Here is a 21,487-nt window from a genome sequence, read left to right on the forward strand (position 1 = left end):
GGGAATCGCCTCTTAAGTGATAAATCGCCGCCCGCTAAATGAAGAACTTGTAATTAAAGAAAATCTTTGATCTGGATTATTTCGTTCCCCCAATTATATTTTGTGAGGCCGCGACGCGTCGGGCGCGCGCCGTTCGCCGCGATTATCCAAACGAAAATGAATTTTGAGTAATATCGGCGGCCCTTTGAGCACACAATGTGAAGTGCCGCTCAACTTCTCGAGCACACAATTCTGTAAAATTAAGGCTTAATTTAAGTCTGTCATGGAATTCAATCATTTAAACAAAAACTAATGGATTTATAGAAAAATATTGGTTTTTGGTGAAATTTCTGAGCTGTCAATGACTGTTAAGTTTGATAAAGGCTGTAGCTTATGCAAAATGTCGAACACGTTTGCTAACGTTGTGAGGCAGGTAACTGAGTTACAATAAGGAAGTTTTCAACATAATTTCGCCGGCGGCGAAGCGGTGTTCGGTCCTCTGAATCATCATTATAACTAATCCTCTCCAATTAGATGCCATACAAGTATCGTAATGCGTGTCTAATTACGGAAATAGTAAACATACACCTACCTACGAAACTATCTAAACATACTTCAAGGATAATATTCTCGTTAGCAGCGATATTCAATTAACACGAATAACATGTATTAATAGTAGGTTTAAATAACCACTTATTATAATTTTGTTGGAATAATGATCTAACTTATAATGATGTGGAACTCAATACTTTACTATTATTTAATAAGTTTTATGTTCATTCAAATTTGATCCTTGAGGATTTAGTTATATGTACAATGCTTTTTGTATCATAGTTATTCAGTAGCTTCGAGCTCATTATTTTCGTCAACAGATCTAATAATATCAACTTTTATTTTTTTAAAGAAACCTACCTTATTATGATCTCGCTCGGTCTAACTGGATCTTAAGAGGACATTGACCTCTCGTTGTTGAGGATTAGATGTCCAAGATTATCATGTTGCTTTTTTAGTATTAAATATTCAAGAGAAAATTACAAGTATGATAAGAAAAAAGCTATTTGTAAAGAGTAAATGTTTACCTGAGCAGTAAAGTTAATAAGCTGCAGATAATCATGGCAATATTTTAATATCCGTCAATTTATGTCCATCTGTAGGTCAAAAAACACTTCAAAGATGCTTAGATGATGGTGATACGTGAATAAAAATACACCGTACAAAATTTATTACCTAAGTGACATTTTCACCTTATTGGATATGGGACCTCAAAACAATCATGAAAAATAATAATAAGACGTCGAATTATTATAAACATTATTACCAGGTTATGTACAAAAAAGTCAAAAAGTAAATCCACATTTCTGATAAAAGCCGAAGTAAAAGACGTTCTTGTTTTTTGTATGTTCCATTATTACCAACTAATTCTATCGGTTACATCCAGTAGACAGCTTGCCAAAAGATTTCCTTCGAAACATTCTATTGTTTTTTCGTTAGACAGACGAAAACATAGATAAAAGTAAGAATGTTTCGTTAAAGTCATATTTATTTTAGACCTTATTTCAATAGGAATAATATTGAAATTGTTTTACATAGAAATACAAGACTGTTGAGATAAAGAATTACTTGAATTTTCGTAAAAGTAACAGAGATAATGTAAACGTGGCATACTTGTGAAATAGGTATACATATAGATAAAACACGACCCATTAAACTAAAATAAAAATTGTAAATCATTTGAAGACAGAATATAATAACTCTATCGTGAATAAACTAGTTGTATCAATAACTTATTAGACGGAAGCATTCCATTATCAGATGATTTTTTTTAATTATTGTCGTTACACACCAACGTCAGTCCTTGCGAGCACAAAGCAAGCATCTAAACGTTATATATTTCATGCTTCCATAAATCAAAAGAGGTTTTATATTTGAACGAAATACCTATTCGAAACACGTAATCCATTAGTAAATATATTATTAGGTAATATATAATATGTATGTATATCAAAAGCCTTTGCGAAATCGATATTAGTGTAGATATATTTTCCTAATGAGATATTCTCGGACACATTCTAAAAAATCGAATAAGGTTAAGGATTTTTCCGTCAGTTCCTTTCACTCTGTTGGTTTTCGTTCTGTTCCGTAATTTAGAAATTAGTGATATAATTTTTAATTTTCAAGCTATTTTTTATATTTATTTATCATCAGGCTCTAAAGTACTAAAACATTAATGATCGAAATCCTGTTTTATATAAACCTAAAAAGAAGAACAGCGTTGACTTAACACAGCAATGTTTAATAAACCAGTCGTAACTGAAACTTCATTTAATTACATTAATTCAGGTATAATACGAGACAATTTCCGAATCGTATCCCGCCGCCAGCGGAGTCTTCGTTTCCACAAGTCTTGTAGGAATTGGACTTGCGGACCTGCAACCCTAAGATACACTTCATTAAATGTACAATTAGAAATTAGCGCGGAATTAACTGACTCTTGGCACCTTCTCGGTATTAAACTGGCACTTTGCCATTTTCGTTTACCTTAGTTTTAGTTTAGACCCAGTTTTGAGCCGCTGTGTACAGTTTAACCTATTTATGCATTTATGCTAAAATTATATTAAAATAATAACTCTGATAATATAGATTGTGATTTTGCACGTTAAAAAATATGTCAAAATAACTTCTCTCAGTTACTTTTAAAAGCATATAACCATTTCACAGTAAGTTAATGTAAATCTGAAAAAAAAATACTCACTCATATATTATTAGGACATAGATAACGTCTTCGAAATCTTCGACGACAACTCATGAAAACATACAATTGATTTTATTTTCAAGTAACTTAATTTATTAAAAACACAACAGTTAAAAATGAATCATAAAAACCGAGTCTAAAAACTCAGCGGCGAATCATCGTCTCGTTCATCTTGAGGATTGTAAACGTCGGGCCGCGGCTGGCATTTCTAACTAAATTCTCTCCCCATTACAAAACAACAATTAGTTCTGCGCTCGACATCTATTCATTTTCCTTCATTGTCTTAGTCTTACGTGGAAGCTGAAAGCGAGCTTGGCTTCATTCTTCATAATTCCAATGTCCTGAAACAAAAAAAACATTCATTCATTTCTCTTGCCAACAGTTCCTACTTGGGTGAACACGTCAGCAGAATTTCTGGAGGAATACTATAGAACTGATACTCCGCCGTCATCGAGAAAGAAAAGAAACTCGTCTTTACGTGTTTCTGTGGGACTAGCTTGTGGTGCTCTCGTGGGCGGTGGAGCCTTCATAGCTGCCACTGTCGTCCTTCTAACTAAGAAGACCAGGCGCAGAATACCGAACATGCTGAAAAAACCGTTCTGTCCATCCCTGAGACACAGTTCCAGTTCAAGAAACAATCGTAGAGCACCAAGACTCGCTCTAGCTCTCGCTAACTGTCCCCCGATACACATGCTAAGGTAAAGGAAAATCGAAATCCAGCAATTATCACTTATGTTTACTTTATTAACATACCAGAGCTAAATCATTTTTGTCAATTCGCATAAATTTTTCCGCCCCTCGTTCACTCGACTTTGAGAAAAAACATAAATCAGCCTCCTAAGTCCAGCCTCTCTAAAAAGGGGATATAATCCACACATACACTAAAGGATCCATTCCCTCGAGCCTTAAACCTGGCTCACAAGCGAATAAAGCCACGCGAACCCAGTCAACGGGACTCGTTTGTTTTTTTGTCCATTGCGCCATAAGTAACGAAACAACAGCCATTATAATGAATTAAAAAAGCTGCATCAAAAGTAATTGAATTAGTTCGGCTTAACGGGAAGTTTAAACACTCGGGCAGATATAAAATGGATTGTTTGTGTGCAGGCCGGCGGTCGTCGACGAGGATTACAGGGAGCCCTACAACATTTGGAGGGAGACTCTGGGACGCCGTGACAAACGCGAGACTCACGATCAGCATGAATACAACGGTGAGTCTCATATCTCTCTATGAAACGAAAGTTATATGTTTCGTACGTGCGGCCACAGCAAGCCAATATAATGAGTCAGTATCTTCGAAATATGTTCTTCGATGTTATTTTCCGCAGAGATCAAATCATCATAAAATGTCGTATCATTTAACACAATATAACACAGCCAAATTCCAAATACCTATACAAAAGTAAGTATTTTTTCCAAACATAATTCTCGTATATTAAGATGTTCTGAACTGTACTGTCTGAACCCGTAGAAAGAAACTTAACACAATGTATACGACACAGAAGCTGTAAAGTGCAATAAAGTCCGAGATATTAAATCCACAGAGAGCTGACCCTAATTGTAAATATCTGCTCTTACAAATGAACAAACTACTACGGACAGTTTTTTGCTCAACAAACAAGGGTTGATCCCCTTGTGATGTTTCGAAACATAGATAGACATAATACACACTTTCAAATTACATCGTCAATGAGTCATCCATTGTTCTGGTAACGTTGTTATGTTATAAAACTCGGTGGAGCTAATAAGAGTATTTCGCTCAACAGTACTACTATTCACGAGTGTTGTTTGCGTCTGTAATTACTCGCAGTGGCCCAAGAGCTCGTGTTAATTGAAAAATCACCATCGACCTCCGGTAATAAATTAAACATTAACGACGTTTACGTCGGTCGCTAAGAGCTCTTAGCTTGTTCCCTACGCCCTATCTTTGTGGTGGCTGGCCGTGTTTTTTCCGACTGGCGCTAGTTAGCTCGCCCGCGACACTCGGCTCGACACTTGACTGCACTCGTTAGGTTTACGAGTGCACTTGCTCCTAGATTGTTACTTTTCCCCCACTCTCCCCTTACCAACGACTCTTACACGAATAGCTTGAAAATGAAACGACCTAATGATTTTCTTAACTACAGTTTTAGAAAATGAAAGCGACGTTTTGATGAATGTTGAGGAAAATTGTTTATATGGCTATCTGGTGTAAATGCGAACATTTTTACACATTTTAGAGGTTTGTTTTATCTCTGTGTTATCTTTCGTTTTAACTTGTGAATTTCCGCAATTAGATTAATTTAAAAGGAAAATACGGGTCTAAACTAAAACAGATACTACGGAAGCCTGAACCGAACCCAAAAAATGACCGTCGGAAATTCCACTGCGGACATTTTAACCAACTAAAATTCCAACATTTCTGACACTGAATTCCCTTTAAAAGAAAACTCAAGATAGGGGGCGTGCTCGTTACGGGGCGGTCGGACGTCCGGTCGGAAAGCCGGCCATTGTTCAGAAGCCATATTGAAAAGATGATGCGCCGCGAGCACAGGATAATAGGTACCGGCTTCGTGTATCTTACGAAGAATACGGTTGAGAAAGTAGTGACGGGTTTTCGGTCAAAAATACGAATTATCCGTGACTTTGAGTGACGTTTTGCGCGAGGTGTAGGTCCGGCGCTTGTGAACGCACCATTATGTTACCCGAGCAGAATGAGATGGGAATGACTAGCATTTTTTCGTAAACCAAATTCATGTTATTCCATTAACGTGGACGTTATTTATTTTAGATTTATATTTTGTACATTTCACAACGTCGGGTAGGATTCGACCGTTTTCCTTCAACTGTGGATTTTAATAGATTATTGTTTTGTTATCAGAAATCTGTGAAGACACGGAGTTCCCGAGGCCCTACATGATGAAACGACCCGATCCGCACGAAAGTTTTTATGCCGCCACCGATATTATACATCATGTAAGTACTTAGTTTTAGGCAAATATTTCTAGGTATTCAAGAATATATTTCTTCGAGCAAATTAATATAACATGATAAGGATAAAAACTTTTTTTTTCAACACAGACAACATTTATTCAATAACGTATGTGTGAATGTTTTTGACAAGCATAAGGCAAATATTGTACAGCACACAGCGTAAAATACATTGGGTATTAACTTGCCATCGGAGTATAAGCCCAACCAATTTATACCATCAATCAACTAATGAGTAGCACCCATTAATACGATTTCTTACTTAATCCTCCTCATCGTTACACCCGATAATTGGTCATTTCATTCCTGATTGCAATCAAAATAGTTATGATTTAAATTGGAATTGGCGAAAGCTGAATAATTATCCTAACATCCAATTTTGGATCTAATCAACAGTCTATCGTCACTATTTGGGCTTTCATAATTGAAGTGCATCTACAAAATGTAAATTTTAATTGGTTTATGAATTTTGCATTCAATGAATCGCGTTTACAACAGCCAAAGAGGTTATAACGAAAAATTCTCATAAAAAAATAAATATCGAAGTGTTTTTCTAGTTGACAATTCTGTTAAAACAATAACATGGCATTAATTCTATCTGTACTTTCGAAACTAAACCACTTTATTAATATGGCTAAAAGCACATTTGAGATGCCTTGTACTACAAGAAAGATCCATAGTGACGTCGTCCATTTAAGTAGAGCCGCGAATAAAACCTAGTAAAATATTTACAATGACATCTATTATATTATAATATACCTATATCCATCTATCTGTCGTTAATTGGCTATTAAGTTATTAAAGTTGGCTTAATTAAAAACGGTAGTTAGGGCTTAATAATTTTTAAAAAATTGTATGATAACTAAACAGGCAGAGTAAATTATAAGTCAGTTCTATTTAAATTAAAAATGTCATAAACCTAGACTTAGCGTGAAAGTTAAATTAAAATGCAGTTCTTATTTAATTAGAAATGTTAATCTCAAACGATTTAAAAAGGATTATACCATTTTTAGGATACCGCAGCCAAAGTTTAAAAATTGAACCTTATTACTTAGGCTTCGCTGTTCGTCTTGGCTTGAATATTTTTGTGCAATTTTGTTATAGGTATAACCGGCTCGCACTTGGCCGGTTTTCATTAATTATTGATTTCGCTTGTGATATTAAATTCAGTTGCGTCATAAGCTATGATTATGAATTATGAGCTTAATCTGAAGCAGATCAATACGAATGTTTAAAATATCATTGGCAAATGATTACCAAAACTTATTTGTTCAAAAAAAAATCAACACTTTACTGTTTACATTTTTTGATACATTCTCTACCAACATACAGTCAAACACAGTCATTATGATAATGCATAACGTTAGATATACGAAGAGTAATAGTTTTGAAAACTTTGTGTGAAGTGCGCTGCGAAAGGTGTTGAGATTGCAAACAGAACGCCGGCTTGTTGCTTTAGAACTGCAAAGCGTATTCAACTGAAGCAATTCAGAGATTTTCGTAGTTGTGTACTGTAGCACAGAGGTAATATTATTGTTATCATCAACGTGTTACATTGACACGTTATGAAACATTACTGCTGTTGGAATACTTAAATATTAAGATACAAATCGTAAGTTTAGAAAATTTAATTAAAATAATAATAATAACGAATAGTGATCGAGTCACGGTCACGAGCGCAGGTCACACAACACGATACAAAACCAGTCTGAACGCTTTGTGTCCCTAGTCCATGAGGATTACCCTGCCTTGTTTCAAAAAATGTTGTCCCTAGGTAAATAAGCTAGAGAAATACAGATTTACTTGTCAGCCCCTGACGGAGCGACAAACCGACGGACAGTTGGCCTCAAGAAATAGGGGTCTGTTTTTAACCTTTCTGTAAAGAACTTCATAAGAATTTAACTTTAAACGTCATAATCAAAACTCACATTATTATAGCTGATGAACAATCAATAGTTCCAATAAATAAGTCATAAGTAACGTAGTATAAATAACTTAGATATAAATGGCCCTCACTGACAGAGCCATCATCGATGAACTGAACCATGGCCTGTCTAACCCTTCGGGGATTAAAGACGATTACACTGAACCGTTTGCCTGGTCCAGCGTAGAGCGATGCAGCAACAATGGCCGCATTAGCAGCTACTTAGATAACGAATGTGAATTTAGAATACTCTAGTCTAGTCTAACCAATAATAACTTTTTTTTTTATTTTTAGTATTCCATCGCCATCAACATAGGTCGAAGTAAATTTTCAAGAATGTTGAGATACAAGCTTTTAGAAATAAATTTATTTTAATAGGCATCCATATGTAGGAAATCCTTTTTTGTTATAAAATTACTAACTTACTGGTAAAAAAAAGTTTCACACTGGTAAACAAATCACATGCAGAGACATCTAGAGTCAAAGTAAGCATCCGTGGAATACGTAAATACTTGTCACATGTGCAAATAAATAACGGTCAACAATGTACAAAACTTACTAAAAAAATAAAGCTGAATTGCAAACACAATACAAAATCACAGCCTTTACCAAAACTAATCAAACGTCACCCCATCACGCAGACACACAAGTAAAACAAAAGCTAGCGAATATTCTGCCAATGTTCTAGAATGCAAATTGCACTTGAATGCGTAGGAAGTATTGAGTGCCAGTAATCAGGTGATACAGCCGGTATTTATGCCAGTCGGCCTATAAATGCCACTCATATCCTGGCATTGGCACACGTCGATTCGCGAACGCTTTCATTTCCCTGTACCGTTGTGTAGACAATGATTTCGAGTAGTTTTAATCACGGATGTTGTGAGGTTCTGCAACCGTAACCGAAACTGTATTTGATATCCGTTACCAAAACCTGAATCGATATAAAGGTGCGAATAATTTCGGATAGGAGCAGAGTTTATAAAGAACACCCTGCCTTGTGACAATATGCTTAAGAATGTTGGACATAATTTTGCAATAAGTCATTTTAAATAAAAATAAAAAGCTATTGATTTTATTAAAAAAAAACTTTGTAACTAAATGTTCATAAGCGAGATTAACTTTTTAAGAGTTACTTAAAAGCAAACCTTTGACAGACTGAGACCTGTAAAATAATTATTCTTAGTTTTTCTAATTTTAATTAAATTACCACTTTTTAAATCAACGTTGCGAAAAAACTATCTAATTATAAAATTTATGAAGTCGATTTGCAAAATGCTGGAGATGACAAGTTGCAAACAAAAAAAATGCGACTTAATTATATATTAGTATTCTTTAAGATGGATTCAGTGTGTCGTTGTGCGAACCATGCTATTTGGTGCGTGTACGTTACGCTACTAGTTTGATGAAGATATTCCGAACTGGCTGCCATATTGGGAAATCAATTATGCTTGCCATAAACAATTATTTATAGAAGTTTGGCAAGCGCTTGGATGTAACACAGACGTAGCGCCTCTAGATACGGGACTTATTAATATAGTGAATTAAGACTAGACAAACAAGCAATACTTAATACTTATTACATTAATATATTTACCTCACTTACTGTGCCATATCTTTAATGTATAATTATATATAGTATATAAAACAATGAATAAAGATTTATATATAATATAGAATGTATATAGTATAAACTAATAATATATAAATATGTAATAAATAATAATAGTAAAAAAGTAATAAATAATTAATAATTAAAATAAAATAAATCTACATTCAATATGTAAAAGTAAGATTCTCTTCCTTGATTTTAATATTAAAATGTTTAAAAGCGCTCTTCATCCTCTCCTCTATAAAACTAATTTTGCTGTGCCCGACAGGGTCCATAATTGTTTCTTTTAATTTCACCTACCAGCTTTGTACACATTATGGAATGCAATAAAGTTATTGATTGATTGATTGATTGATAGTTTTTGTGTTAGCTAACCATACCCTGATTTATTTTATAAATATCCTTAGTTTTTTAAACGATTCATGTTCTAAAAAAATAATCCGTCTGTTGCGGTACACAATCGACAACGACAACCAGACTTAGAACAAGCCTTTGTAGATCACAAAAATACATTGATAAAATAAAGTGAGAAAGGGTATAAGAAACTTATACTGGTCTTTCATAAAGGTGAAACCGTAGAAAAAAAAGAGGACATACAAATCCTCGTATATTTCAAATGCGTTCATTTAGAGTTAGTCGCAATTAATAAAATTTTATCCTAAGGAAAATACTCTTAAAACATTTTCGTGCAAGATTATCTTACAAAGGGACACAAATACATAATTTATAACCTAATTACCAACGTATTTGAGTTCAAAATCGCTCGTACATTAAAATAAATGATTAATTAGGGGCGAAAGCGTAGGATTGTAAAAATGTTCGTAAGATAGGCAAACAGGTGAGGTAGGGCGAGGTGCGGCGGCTGATTTCCCCCGGGGGCGACGTGGTCACAGCCCTTCGTAAAACATACCAATTGAACGTTAATACGTAATGAACATTGTTCAGTTAACGTTCACTTCTGCTTGCTAAACTTGGATTTTTACATGTTTTAGAGATGGTCTATTTATACACCTTTTTATTATTAGTCATCAGTAATTAATGAGTTGCTATTTTCCATGTGTAATCTCACTTTTCTCTTCACCATATCTAATTTTATCAGTATTAGTAATCCAAAAGTATGTTTTCTTTTATTGCTGGTAATATAGTACAGTAATTTATAATAGTGAGAATTATTGAGATATTTGTGCGCTACGCTAGTGCTACGCACAAAATTACGAAGTCTACGAATGTGCTACGCGTAATGTAGCAATAATTTGGTTAAGAATATTATTTGATATAAAGGTATTAGTCGATTTGGAGAATTTTATATTATCTTTATTTAGCCTAAAAGCTTTGGATAAGTAATAAAGTTATATTTATTTTTGCGTAGGTTGTAACTCGCGTTTAGTTTCGTAGTAATACATTTTAAAGTGATCATTCATCGCCCGTATTTATGTTTTTTACTAGATTTATCCTTAGTTCAGTGTGAAAATTAATTTTATTAAATGTATTATAAAATAATTTTAAGCAAAAATTAATCGAAATAATTAACTACCAAAATACACAAATTATTGAACTACGAACGAACTCAGTAATTAATATGATAATTACTGTCTAGTCAATTAATTTATTCTGGCATCGATAACATAAATTAACTATTAGGAAATTACGTAAATTATTCATAAACGGGCCATCACTAGTACTAGTATTGAATATAATGTAGGCACTTCGCAATAATGGATTTGATTGGCGTATGTACAATGTAGAGCCTCATTCAATAATATTATTACGCTACATCTCTCACTAAGACGTTCATTGTACTATAATTTATAATTTAAAGTTAATAATCGAAACTAATTTCACTTAACTTTCGGCTTGTAGAGTAATTAAAAATGTTAGACACGAAATTAATTCTTCAAAAATTAATAATTTTAATTAACAAGTGTAGTACGATTTTTCATTTTTGCTTTGAGTCTGCTGTCTAGTAAAAATTATATTGAACCGTTAAAAATGGATGATTATCAGAGTTATTACACACCGTTGTTTTAAGTATTTAACTTTTATTTTTGTGATTATAGTGCTAATACATACATGAGAAAATTAAACTGTCCATCTACCACAGTTCATGAGATATAGAGCAGTGACAGACGAACAGTCGGCAGAGGCTTAATAATAGGTACCGTTTTTACCCCTCAGGCACGGTGCCCTAAAACGTAGTCTTTTTGTATTCAAGCAATTCCCAGGCCGATAGCGCAACAGACGAAGTTTCACATTTATAATATCAGTACGGATAGATTGTAGCTTGTTGTTCAGAATATCGTGTGACATGGAGACAGGCGTTCCATTTGAAATCACTCTAAAACGTTTTAAAAGTAGCCACCTACGATGTCCTCTGCATTTGAATATCAAAGTCTTTTAGACAGCGACCGTGTTTCAGTTTTAAAACCATTTGAAACGCTCACTTAGGAGTATGTGACAGTTCTCTCACACGTCACAGATTGCATTTTTTTTTAATTCATTCGGTTCGAGTGATTTTGCGATTAAGTCTTATTTTATAAGGTTTTGAAACCTTGGTGTCTTAAAATAAATTGAGGTACCAGATAATTTAATCACTTCTCCTTTACTATGTGCTAGTTGTTAACACGTGTGACATTTTGTTAACCACATCGCTTTAGTAAAAACTTTTTAATTATCAAACAGCCATCCAAAATGGCAGTTCAATTTACTATAAATTGGATCGGGAGGAATTACATTGTTTCACGATGTCTAGACCTACGTCAATCTCGGCAACGTATAGCCACGCTTTGTGTGGCTAGAATAATACGACACGAACATTGACTTGTCGAATAAACATTTAGGCGATGATTGTCGCCGGCCCTGCCTCAATAGAGCCAAATATGCATCTGACAGACCGGTTATTTAGGGGGAACGTGCAGGTATTTGGTGTTTGCCTAAAGGCTGTGAGCACCTGCTGTGATTACGAGAGGGCGCACCGAGTCCATTGTCCACTCCTCCGGTGTTCAACGGCCACATATTGAGCTATCGGCCTGTGGCAGACGTATTTACTAAATACGGCGCCGACATCAAAGACTTAGTCCTAATAGCCTCTTTGTGGCGCTGTTCGGATTTCGGCTCACATAAATATGTATTGAAACATGTTGTTTTTGACAAGCAAGATTCGTTTCTGTTGTAGCTTTATTGATAGGTAGAACAAGCGAATGAAAAATAAAAGACACACGTTACATCTTTTATTTCTATTTAATCAGCTCTGCTCTATCTTTAACAAAGGTAAACCAATGCGATCACAAGTGTAGAGTAAACATTCACAATAAATAAAGAAATGTAAATAGATTCGAGAAACAAAAACAGCTTTCTTCGTCTTACAACGCGCGACAAACTTAGAAATCTTATGAGAAGTTGACAAGAGCAACACAACGCCTTCACTTACGAAACCTGTGTGTAAGCGAGATAGAGCTACATAATGGGCGTAATGAGATCTCTCTCCTACAACTAAAGTAGTTATATGTTAAGATACGTTAGTAGGGCACAAGTACGCTTTATTCAGAGTTCGTTTACTGTGCGTGACTTCGCGACACAAATTAAACCGAATCGTCATACGTAAACGTTACTTAGCACGTTATTTATCGCAGTACTAGCTGTTGGCCGTGACTTTGCCCACCTGGATTTCTATTATAGCTAAAATCATTACCATCCTTTAACGCTGTCGGATGAAAGTAGCTTGTGTTTTGATTCACACATACAAAAATACTCACATACTTTCGCATTTATATTATTAGGGTGAATATTTTAGTTCGCCTGTCACTGGTAGTCGTCTGTGACTTCTAGTACTAAGTCTGCACTTAGTAACGCGACATTGTGGCTGTTTTACTATTAAATGTACGTTGTTAAGTCTGTTGTGAAAGACGTCTTTGTAATTCACTCAGTTAGAATTTATCAAAGTGCAAGACTAATAATATGAACTAGTTACGATGCGCGATGATCTTTTCGCTAATTTTAGTTGTAGCGTAATAATTACAACCTATAGTATTTTTCGGCAAAGGTTATTTATCTTTCAAATTGAACCGACAATTTTTTAGGAATTTCAGGTTGACCCAAATAAACTTTTTCATTTATAATGTTTTAGAGTAGGCATGTACTCGTATGACATAGATAAAAATAACAGAAATGCTTCAGAAGGAGAAGGTGCTCAGAATTACGCAGTAACACATTTTTTAACTTCTTACACTATTTTTTATCACTATTTAGTAACTTTAATTATCCTACGATATATAACAAACATATTCTTCTAACATGTTCTAATCAACTTGTGTTTAACTTACTTTTGTTTCAAATTTGTTTCTCAAATATTCCATTATGTTTTCACTATGAGCTGTCAGAATTTCAGTTAAATTCCTGTCTTGATTAGCATTCTAATCCCTTTTAAACTCCCACATGGGCGGGAAAGTCGATAATGTATTATTATGAGCGGTACGTTTAGTGCGAAACTGGTATTTGACGTGGCTCGTTCACGTCGCATTAGTGACGCTTCAATTAAGTGCCAAAGGTTTAGACTACGATGTGTTAAATATACAACGTGCTAGGTATGTAATTACGTCATTACAAGATGGTCTGTATCGATAACTTCTAGTATGACGTGTCTGACTAAATTTAGGCGTTTCTTATTTTCTGTGCGTGGTAAATAAGAAGGGCCTCGACAATAATGTATCAAGAATGGAAAACGAATAGTTAATTTAAGATGTACGGCAGTGAAACTCTTTTGCAACAAATGACAAAGCTTTCACTTCAATACAGCGTCGTTTCTAAAAACATACCAGGGTGATTCTCCAAAAAATAACACAAGTTAACGTCGTCATTATCCTCACCAACTGGTCTAAGTAACTGTAGTACTAAATTTAAAAAAAAAATAAGTTATCTTTACGATCAATAGCCCGAGTACTTTATGGGTATTTTATTAGCTGGTCAGCTAATCAAATATCTGCTTTCCTTAAGATTTTTTTTCATTTGTCATGGCACTTAAAAAATATTATTTTAGTTTTTTTTTTTATTCTTACTAATTAATACGATAACGTTGTTTTTAATCAAAGCACGATAGTGCATTTAAATAAACAAAAAAACGTTCTCAAATAATCCAGAAAAACATTCTAATCATGTTTCACGTAACAGAGAGCAACATCCTTTTCGCAATCGATCTCTGACGTCATTAAGGCCCATATTACAGCATCAATTCGGTTATTTGATCACAGCGAGACTTAATTCGTAAGATATCTGATTACAACCTCCCCTTTAACAAAATTGCAAATTGTGTCCTTACCAAAATGATGAACGTCACTTAGCCTAATCGAAAATCGATTCTTTATGCATTAAACATATTTTAGGTATAATTTACATTTTTTTTCTAGGAAAGCGATATTTTTATGGCCGTTATTTGTGAGTTAGGTCTTATTTATTCAGTTTTTATGGTCTAATATACGTAATAGTCCAGTGAGATAATTAAAAGCCTCTCAAATTATTTATATAAATATGTTGAAAATTATTTTTAAGCAAAGTCATTTTTTATACCCCGACGCAAAAATAGGGCTAGAACAAGTTTGACGTGTCTGTCTGTCTGATTGTTGCATCTCCCGAATGGATTGGCCGATTTCCATTTAGGTTTTTTAGTAGCTTAGTTTTTTAGTTAATGATAGGTTATTCGTGGCCGAACCATTTAAAAGATGGAGAGGTGAAAGGTTTCTACATCAGGGTTTTTTTTAATTTTATCACGCGCAATAATTACTTTGATATAAAACTAAAAATCTTTATCTACTGCCTGCAACCTTCATGCTGTGTAAAAAGAGTATTATACCACTTTAAATGTCACTAAAACAATTAGTAAGCCCACATTAAATGACTATATAGAAAAACACTCCTCCCTATACACGAAGATTATAGTTATATCTTAAACTAGTTCGGCAACCACATCGCATAATACCTGTTACCTAGTTAGTAGACTTGAGGTCGGCTAGCCACAGACAGTTAGGAAGTTATCGTCCGTATTTACTGTTTGATTCGAAGCCAAAACATCATAATCCCTATTCAAACATATTACTAAGTACAGGGTGTGTTTGTTTTCACGGTGAAGAAATTTAGTACTGATGAAAAAAGAAAGTGTATGAGTGTCTTCGTTGAACACAACTAATATTCATAGGTACTTTTTCTTGGACAGTTTTAAATAATTACGAATAGTAAAAACACACAATTTTACATGTATTCAATGTGCTTAGGTTTTAGATGATTCAAATATAATTTGAAAACAATCGAAACTAAAATAAAAGATCCCAAATACCGATCATTCAAGAACAATCAAATAAATTAGACCTAAATCAATTTAAATTCTAAACGAAATAGTTCAATAATTTTACATATTTGAATTCTTGATTAAATAAAATCAGCCTGTATATACCCGAACTAAAATTGACCCTACATAACCTCGGTGTTGGAATATCAATAATGAGTGCAGAGAACCAGCTCCAACCGCTTTGACATCTCGACGTCACTAATTCAATAAAACATCAATAGAAGCGATATAGATATTGCTAACTAGTTTTAGTCTTCGCTCGCGTGGTTAGTTAACATTTTACAAGCACCGAACTTCGTGTCTTACATTTTGGAAACACGAAGCGTGTGTGGCCTTTGAGGTTTCCGAAAGAAGTTTTTAATGAAAACTTTCTTAATAAGATGCTGATTTTCGAATTTTGAAATAGTAAATGAATTTAATTAGTAATATTGTTCATGTATACAAACGAAGGGAGGACAATGTGGACCGATAAAAAATATACATCTTAGTTTGACTCAATAGCTTTTAGGTATTACCAAAGTATGGTATCTAGGTAGGACATTGTAATGCAAAACATTGGCACCGCTATCTTAATTAGCTATAATGTTCCAAGCTGTAACTCCAGGGCAATGTTCCGCTTGAACAAAGAAAGAAAAATGCACCGTACGTGAAGTTAGCTTGCAGTCAAAGCAGAGAATTTATTAACATGAAAAAAGCAACGATTGGATTGGGAAGTTGGTAACATAGACACATTTTTCAGTGCAAACGAACCCAAGCAACGGTAATCGAAACATATTACGCTATTCTCTTTGCAGCGAGTCAAAAAGATATAAAAAAACGTACACGTGTCGCTTAGTCCACAGCGGGGGGCGAGCGGCCAGCCCCGGGTTGAGCTGTGAGCGATATTTGAAAATAAGGGCTGGAAAGTGATACTGTACAAGCACCGCTTTGCTACCTGTGATCTTTCTCTTAACAAACTTATACACTTTATTAATCCTCGTCGCAAAGATTCACTTCACTATTATGTAAAAACACGCCACATTGAACTCTTCCATGAATAAACGTAAGATTAATTAACTTGGTACATCGCCAGAACACTGTTTGGTATTTTATTTGAGTCATTAGTTAACAAATGTCCTCGATTTTTTATTTGAGTTTCGTGCTTTATATCGTTTATCCAAAACATCCCGTTTGGCTCGACAGTAGTTCAATTTATAACGCGGCGCTCGCTTCTCCGTTCATTACACAGGCGCCCCTACAACTGCCGCGCCACAACGATCTAGCCCTTATACAACTGTAATAACCCTGAGCTATATGACAGCAGCTAAAGAAGCCGAAATAATTCCACTAAGAGATAACGTAAGGTAGCTGCGAAACGAAAATATAGCTTTAATTAAAATACATTTCTGTTCAAGAAATGAAATACTAAACGTAGCAAAAAGAATATTAAAGTTCTGTACACTAAGGCTGTATCGAGCAACACACGGCTGCGGAGAAAGCTCAGGCCCAATCCGTTCCAACATTATTACACTAAAATATAGCAGCTCTCTATTTTTATGGCCCACTCCGGTGATAATATACTTGGGTTCTTGTAAGTATTTAGGTATCCTTTATTCCCCAACTTACGTAGAACCAAAATATTCATTCACAGTACAACACCTGCGACCTTATTAAAAGTTGTTGGGAGAAAGCGAGCGGAATACAAGCATCGCATTCTAATGCGATTTAGCTCCGTGCCGGCGATCAATCTGCACTACAAACAATACCTTATTCTTTCAATACTTCCTTTAATGCGAAAGCAATAGAAACTTCTTCGTCAAGTGTCTCTCCAATCAGTAAACTTTGGCGGTGTAACTTCTTTTCTTCGTTAATTTGAACAGCTGTGTTGTCCAAGAAAAAGTTTGCAGCGTAAGTATTGCTTCGATGCCTTCCAAACTAGTACAACTAGGCGTTTTAGGTGCATTAAGTTTGTGACTAAATGTCAAATTATAGCATAATATATTCAAGCTGGAAAACACTCATGAAATACACGCTTGAGAAGCAGCCATTCGTAAAAACTGACCAGGAAAGTAGAAACCAAATAACATACAACCTGTGCTTAAAGAAAATTCATTACAAAAGGCGCTAACACCGGTACGGTAGGCGTAAGAGTAAACGCGACACACGGTTGTGGCAAACAAATTAGAGAGCACGGTGTTTACGGACTCAGAGGTAGTGCGGTGGCGGCGAAACGTGGCCAATCGGAGTTTACCAAAACAAGGTTTGAAAAAGGATATTCCGTTTCGACGCTTTGTTGTTCGAATGAATTTATTTGACTCTGTCACGAGTCATTTGATACTAGTTCTCGAAATACCGTAAATAGTTAAGGAATTTAGAAAATACTCAGTCTATTTTCGTGTTTATTTCGATCAAAAGAAAACCAGTAGGTACCTAGATAAACAAATCTTTATTCTCAGTTTTGGTCGCGATACTGTGATCTCTGGGGTGCCCCTTCAACAACAGTGAACATCGATATTGAACAATGCTCTGTGACGAGCCGAATAATTGAATTGTCTCTCGTTGCCGAATTCGAGTCCTTTGTCTATTAGGTCATTGGTTATAAGCCCAGGGGCCGATTAGTTGATTAAGTTGAACAACGGCGGCTACATTTAGTTGCACACCTATTAACCTTTGTCGTTATGGCTTTTACAGTTTGCAACACGTATTTGTGTTAAAACAGAATTTAGTAGAATCGATTCAATGCTCAATCGAAATCTCTGCACACGATAGATAGTATTAGCGAACTACTGCTGAACAAAATCATATTCATGGGAAAATACTTTTAATAAAATATTACACAGCAGGAAGGGAAAAACCTCAACAAACAAAAAGCTACATTATGCTATTCACTTTAGGAGAGTCGATAAATATAAGTCGAGTGACTTTGCAAGTTACAAAAAGGGGAACAACAACACCGTACATAGGTACATAGTCGGAGCGAGGGCCCAGGTGCGCCGAGCGCGCCCTCCATTTCTCAAGTGAATCCACATTGTGCCCCGTATTTTATAATGACACTAGGAGTTTGCCCAAACGACGTATGCTCACTGCCCACTCAAGGATTACCTTTAGGGTTGTGCCTTTTGTCGGCCGAATCTTTTTGCGGCTTGATAAAATAGTGGGCTTTATGTTATACTTCAGAGCTATTGTGGTAGCCGTAAGTCATAAATAAATGTATTATCTGTGTTTGTGTTTTACATTCCGTAATGGAATCCTTGACATCACGTTTTCTTATAATATTTAATCTTATAATCTTTTTAGTCTAAAATGGCGTTCCATACAAGAAACCCAAATTCGTAAAGTACCATGTTTTAAATTATTCACAAAGAACCCTGTAAGCTTTACTTATTTCGCAAACAGGTTGCTAAAGAGCTGTAACACATCCCCAGCCTTATTTAAAAAGCCTTCGCCGCATCTGTAAACAAAGCATTACGTATACGTTGGCAACAGAGGGAACCGCCGAAACCATTGTCTTAGTGGAGGTATCGCTACGTAAATGGTCGGAGTGCAGGCAAGATGACGTCACTAAGTTAATTAGCGTTGCTACATGCCTTATTTAAGGTTTTTCCCCGCGAACTTAATTAATGCATTTTGTTGAAGAACACCTGAGACGACGGTACTTAATTTTTAATTACATTGTAGTGGAGCGTTGTACCCACGTTGTCAGTGTAGCACCGGCGGGCACCGGGCGAGGTCTCGATGCGAAGGGCTGTGGCTCGGAATATATTCATGCAAATTAAAAGTAACCATGCGGTAAACGCCCTGCGCACACACGACACTTTTATCATCGGCTTTATTGCTTTTTAGCGAGTGTCAGCGATATATATATAAAGGCCGTGTTTGCATCGTTCGAAGATAGGTGAAGCGAAAAACAGATTTATTTTAATTTTATCACCTGGTTTTAAAATATCATTGGTGAATAAGGTCGACAGTTAGAACCTAACATAATTATAGAAATAGTTACACCAAGTTAATATAAATAGTAATTTATATTAATAATTCTGAAATTAAATTAGCATAACTGTAGTGGTTATTTTGCACGTAGAAGTGTACGTGCGCCCTCCCAAAGTTTGATTAGTTTAAAAGAACCAGGTTACCATATTTCACAAGAGCTTCACCTTTTACCTTTCAAAAACTTTATGAACATAGATTTTATTGTCCCGTAAAACGTTTTGCAGACAACCTTCATTGCCTACTAGACCTCGCACACACTATGAGGTATTTCAATACAAAATCTGACTATTTAGTACTTGAATTCATTAGACAAGTATGAATTACGACCTCGAGACTTCGACATCGCATTAATTAACCTCATTTGTATTTTCATAGGAACTCGCAATAAGCGGTCATTTTAGCTCAGCTCTGACCTGACTTAGTAAACGAGCTTTTATTACAATCTTGTACCCCTTCGAAAATTACTCTACAGCGTTTAAATATAACTTGATGGAAAAACTTAATTAACAAAGAAAATTTCACTCAGTCAGAGGAGATAAAAAGTTTTTTTAAGTCAACGTCGTGGTTTTATCTGGCTTCGTTTCGACTCACTTCTTTGCAAGTGCATCGCTTTGTCTCCTTAAAACCGCAGGTACCTTTGTCTCAGCCCCTTACCCCAGAACGGTTTGTGAAGCCACACTCGCAATTGCGATGGGGGAAAACTTACTCCTATTTATAATGCTCAGGAACTTTTCTTTAAATAATCATTTAAATAGTATAATAGTGGAGGTTATGATAATAGTCATGATTTCATAGGTGAATATTTTTAATGAATTACTGTTGCTTGTTTTTGTCCGGAAAAAGAAACATTTTCTTTTCTAGGACTTCACCTAAGCCGACACGAAAAATCACAATTGCAATAAGTTACGTTTACCTATGTTCAATGATTACCTTTAACGAGAAATTATCCTAGCTGCACTGCACGAGAATTCCACTTAAAAATTGAAATTGAAAATCACACCATAAAATATTCCATACAATTTTACTTCACCAAGTTCTAAGAAAAATCATAATATATGCATAGGTAAGATTTATGGCTGGCGAGATGGTAATAACTCAGCTAACTGGGTAACGCATAAAATATTCAGTGCGAGGTAAATATGGATTTATTATATAACTATTTAAAGGAACTTTCTCCTCGCACTTGTGAGGGTGGGTTTACAGCCCTATGCTGCTATAATAAAGAGGTAAAACTGCTATAGGACTTACCTGGGAAAACACTTCTGGTGTTTTTATGGCAACATTATTTTCCTACACATTTACAAAAATTGCTTGCTCAATATATCTATATGATATACCGGCGTACATAGAAGTACGAACAGGTATTACCTAAGCGATATTATAAGCTGTTACTTATATCTAAATATTCTCCAAAAACAAGCAGAAGTTGAATTTAATTAAAATATTTATTAGAAAAACACGTACCAATCGAAACTAAAAATGTAAACGGTCAAAACTTGCATAAACACAAATAAATACGAAAACTCCTTGCAACTATACTCTATGCTTGTAATATTTGGAAAGTTTATGAAGGATGCTACGTAAATACAATGCTTGAGGACATTGAATTGGTTCTGAAGAGGTTTGCGATCCAAACGCATGGGGATATGTACCTATAAGAAATTATTTATAGTATACATAATCACGTTATGACAGAAATCCTTACATAATCATCCCTAAGAATATTCCAGAAAAAAATAATAGGGGGCAAACATTGTGAAAATTAATTCTGAATAATTAAAAATGACTTAAAGCCTAATTAAATTGAGCCAATATTTTTCGGTTTCTAATACCGGAGTTTTAACAAAGCTCAAGCTTATGTTTAAAAATAATAAATCATTAAAAATATGCATTTATATATTTTGCCAAATATTACGAATAGCTTTCGAACACATCCAGCATTCACACCTA

The 21,487-nt window shown here is 34.9% G+C and overlaps 1 protein-coding gene across 1 annotated transcript in view; it reads left to right on the forward strand.

Annotated features, from left to right (window-relative positions):
• LOC113493865 (discoidin domain-containing receptor 2-like) overlaps window positions 1-21,487 on the forward strand; it is a 138,407-nt gene that overhangs the window by 99,443 nt on the left and 17,477 nt on the right. Inside the window, exons 11-13 of the mRNA XM_026871897.1 lie at window positions 3,114-3,429; window positions 3,839-3,942; window positions 5,592-5,686. Coding sequence (XP_026727698.1) covers window positions 3,114-3,429; window positions 3,839-3,942; window positions 5,592-5,686 — 515 coding nt within the window. The remainder of the gene's footprint in view (window positions 1-3,113; window positions 3,430-3,838; window positions 3,943-5,591; window positions 5,687-21,487) is intronic.

Source organism: Trichoplusia ni, chromosome 5, assembly GCF_003590095.1.
Source record: "Trichoplusia ni isolate ovarian cell line Hi5 chromosome 5, tn1, whole genome shotgun sequence".
Lineage (NCBI taxonomy): Eukaryota > Metazoa > Arthropoda > Insecta > Lepidoptera > Noctuidae > Trichoplusia > Trichoplusia ni.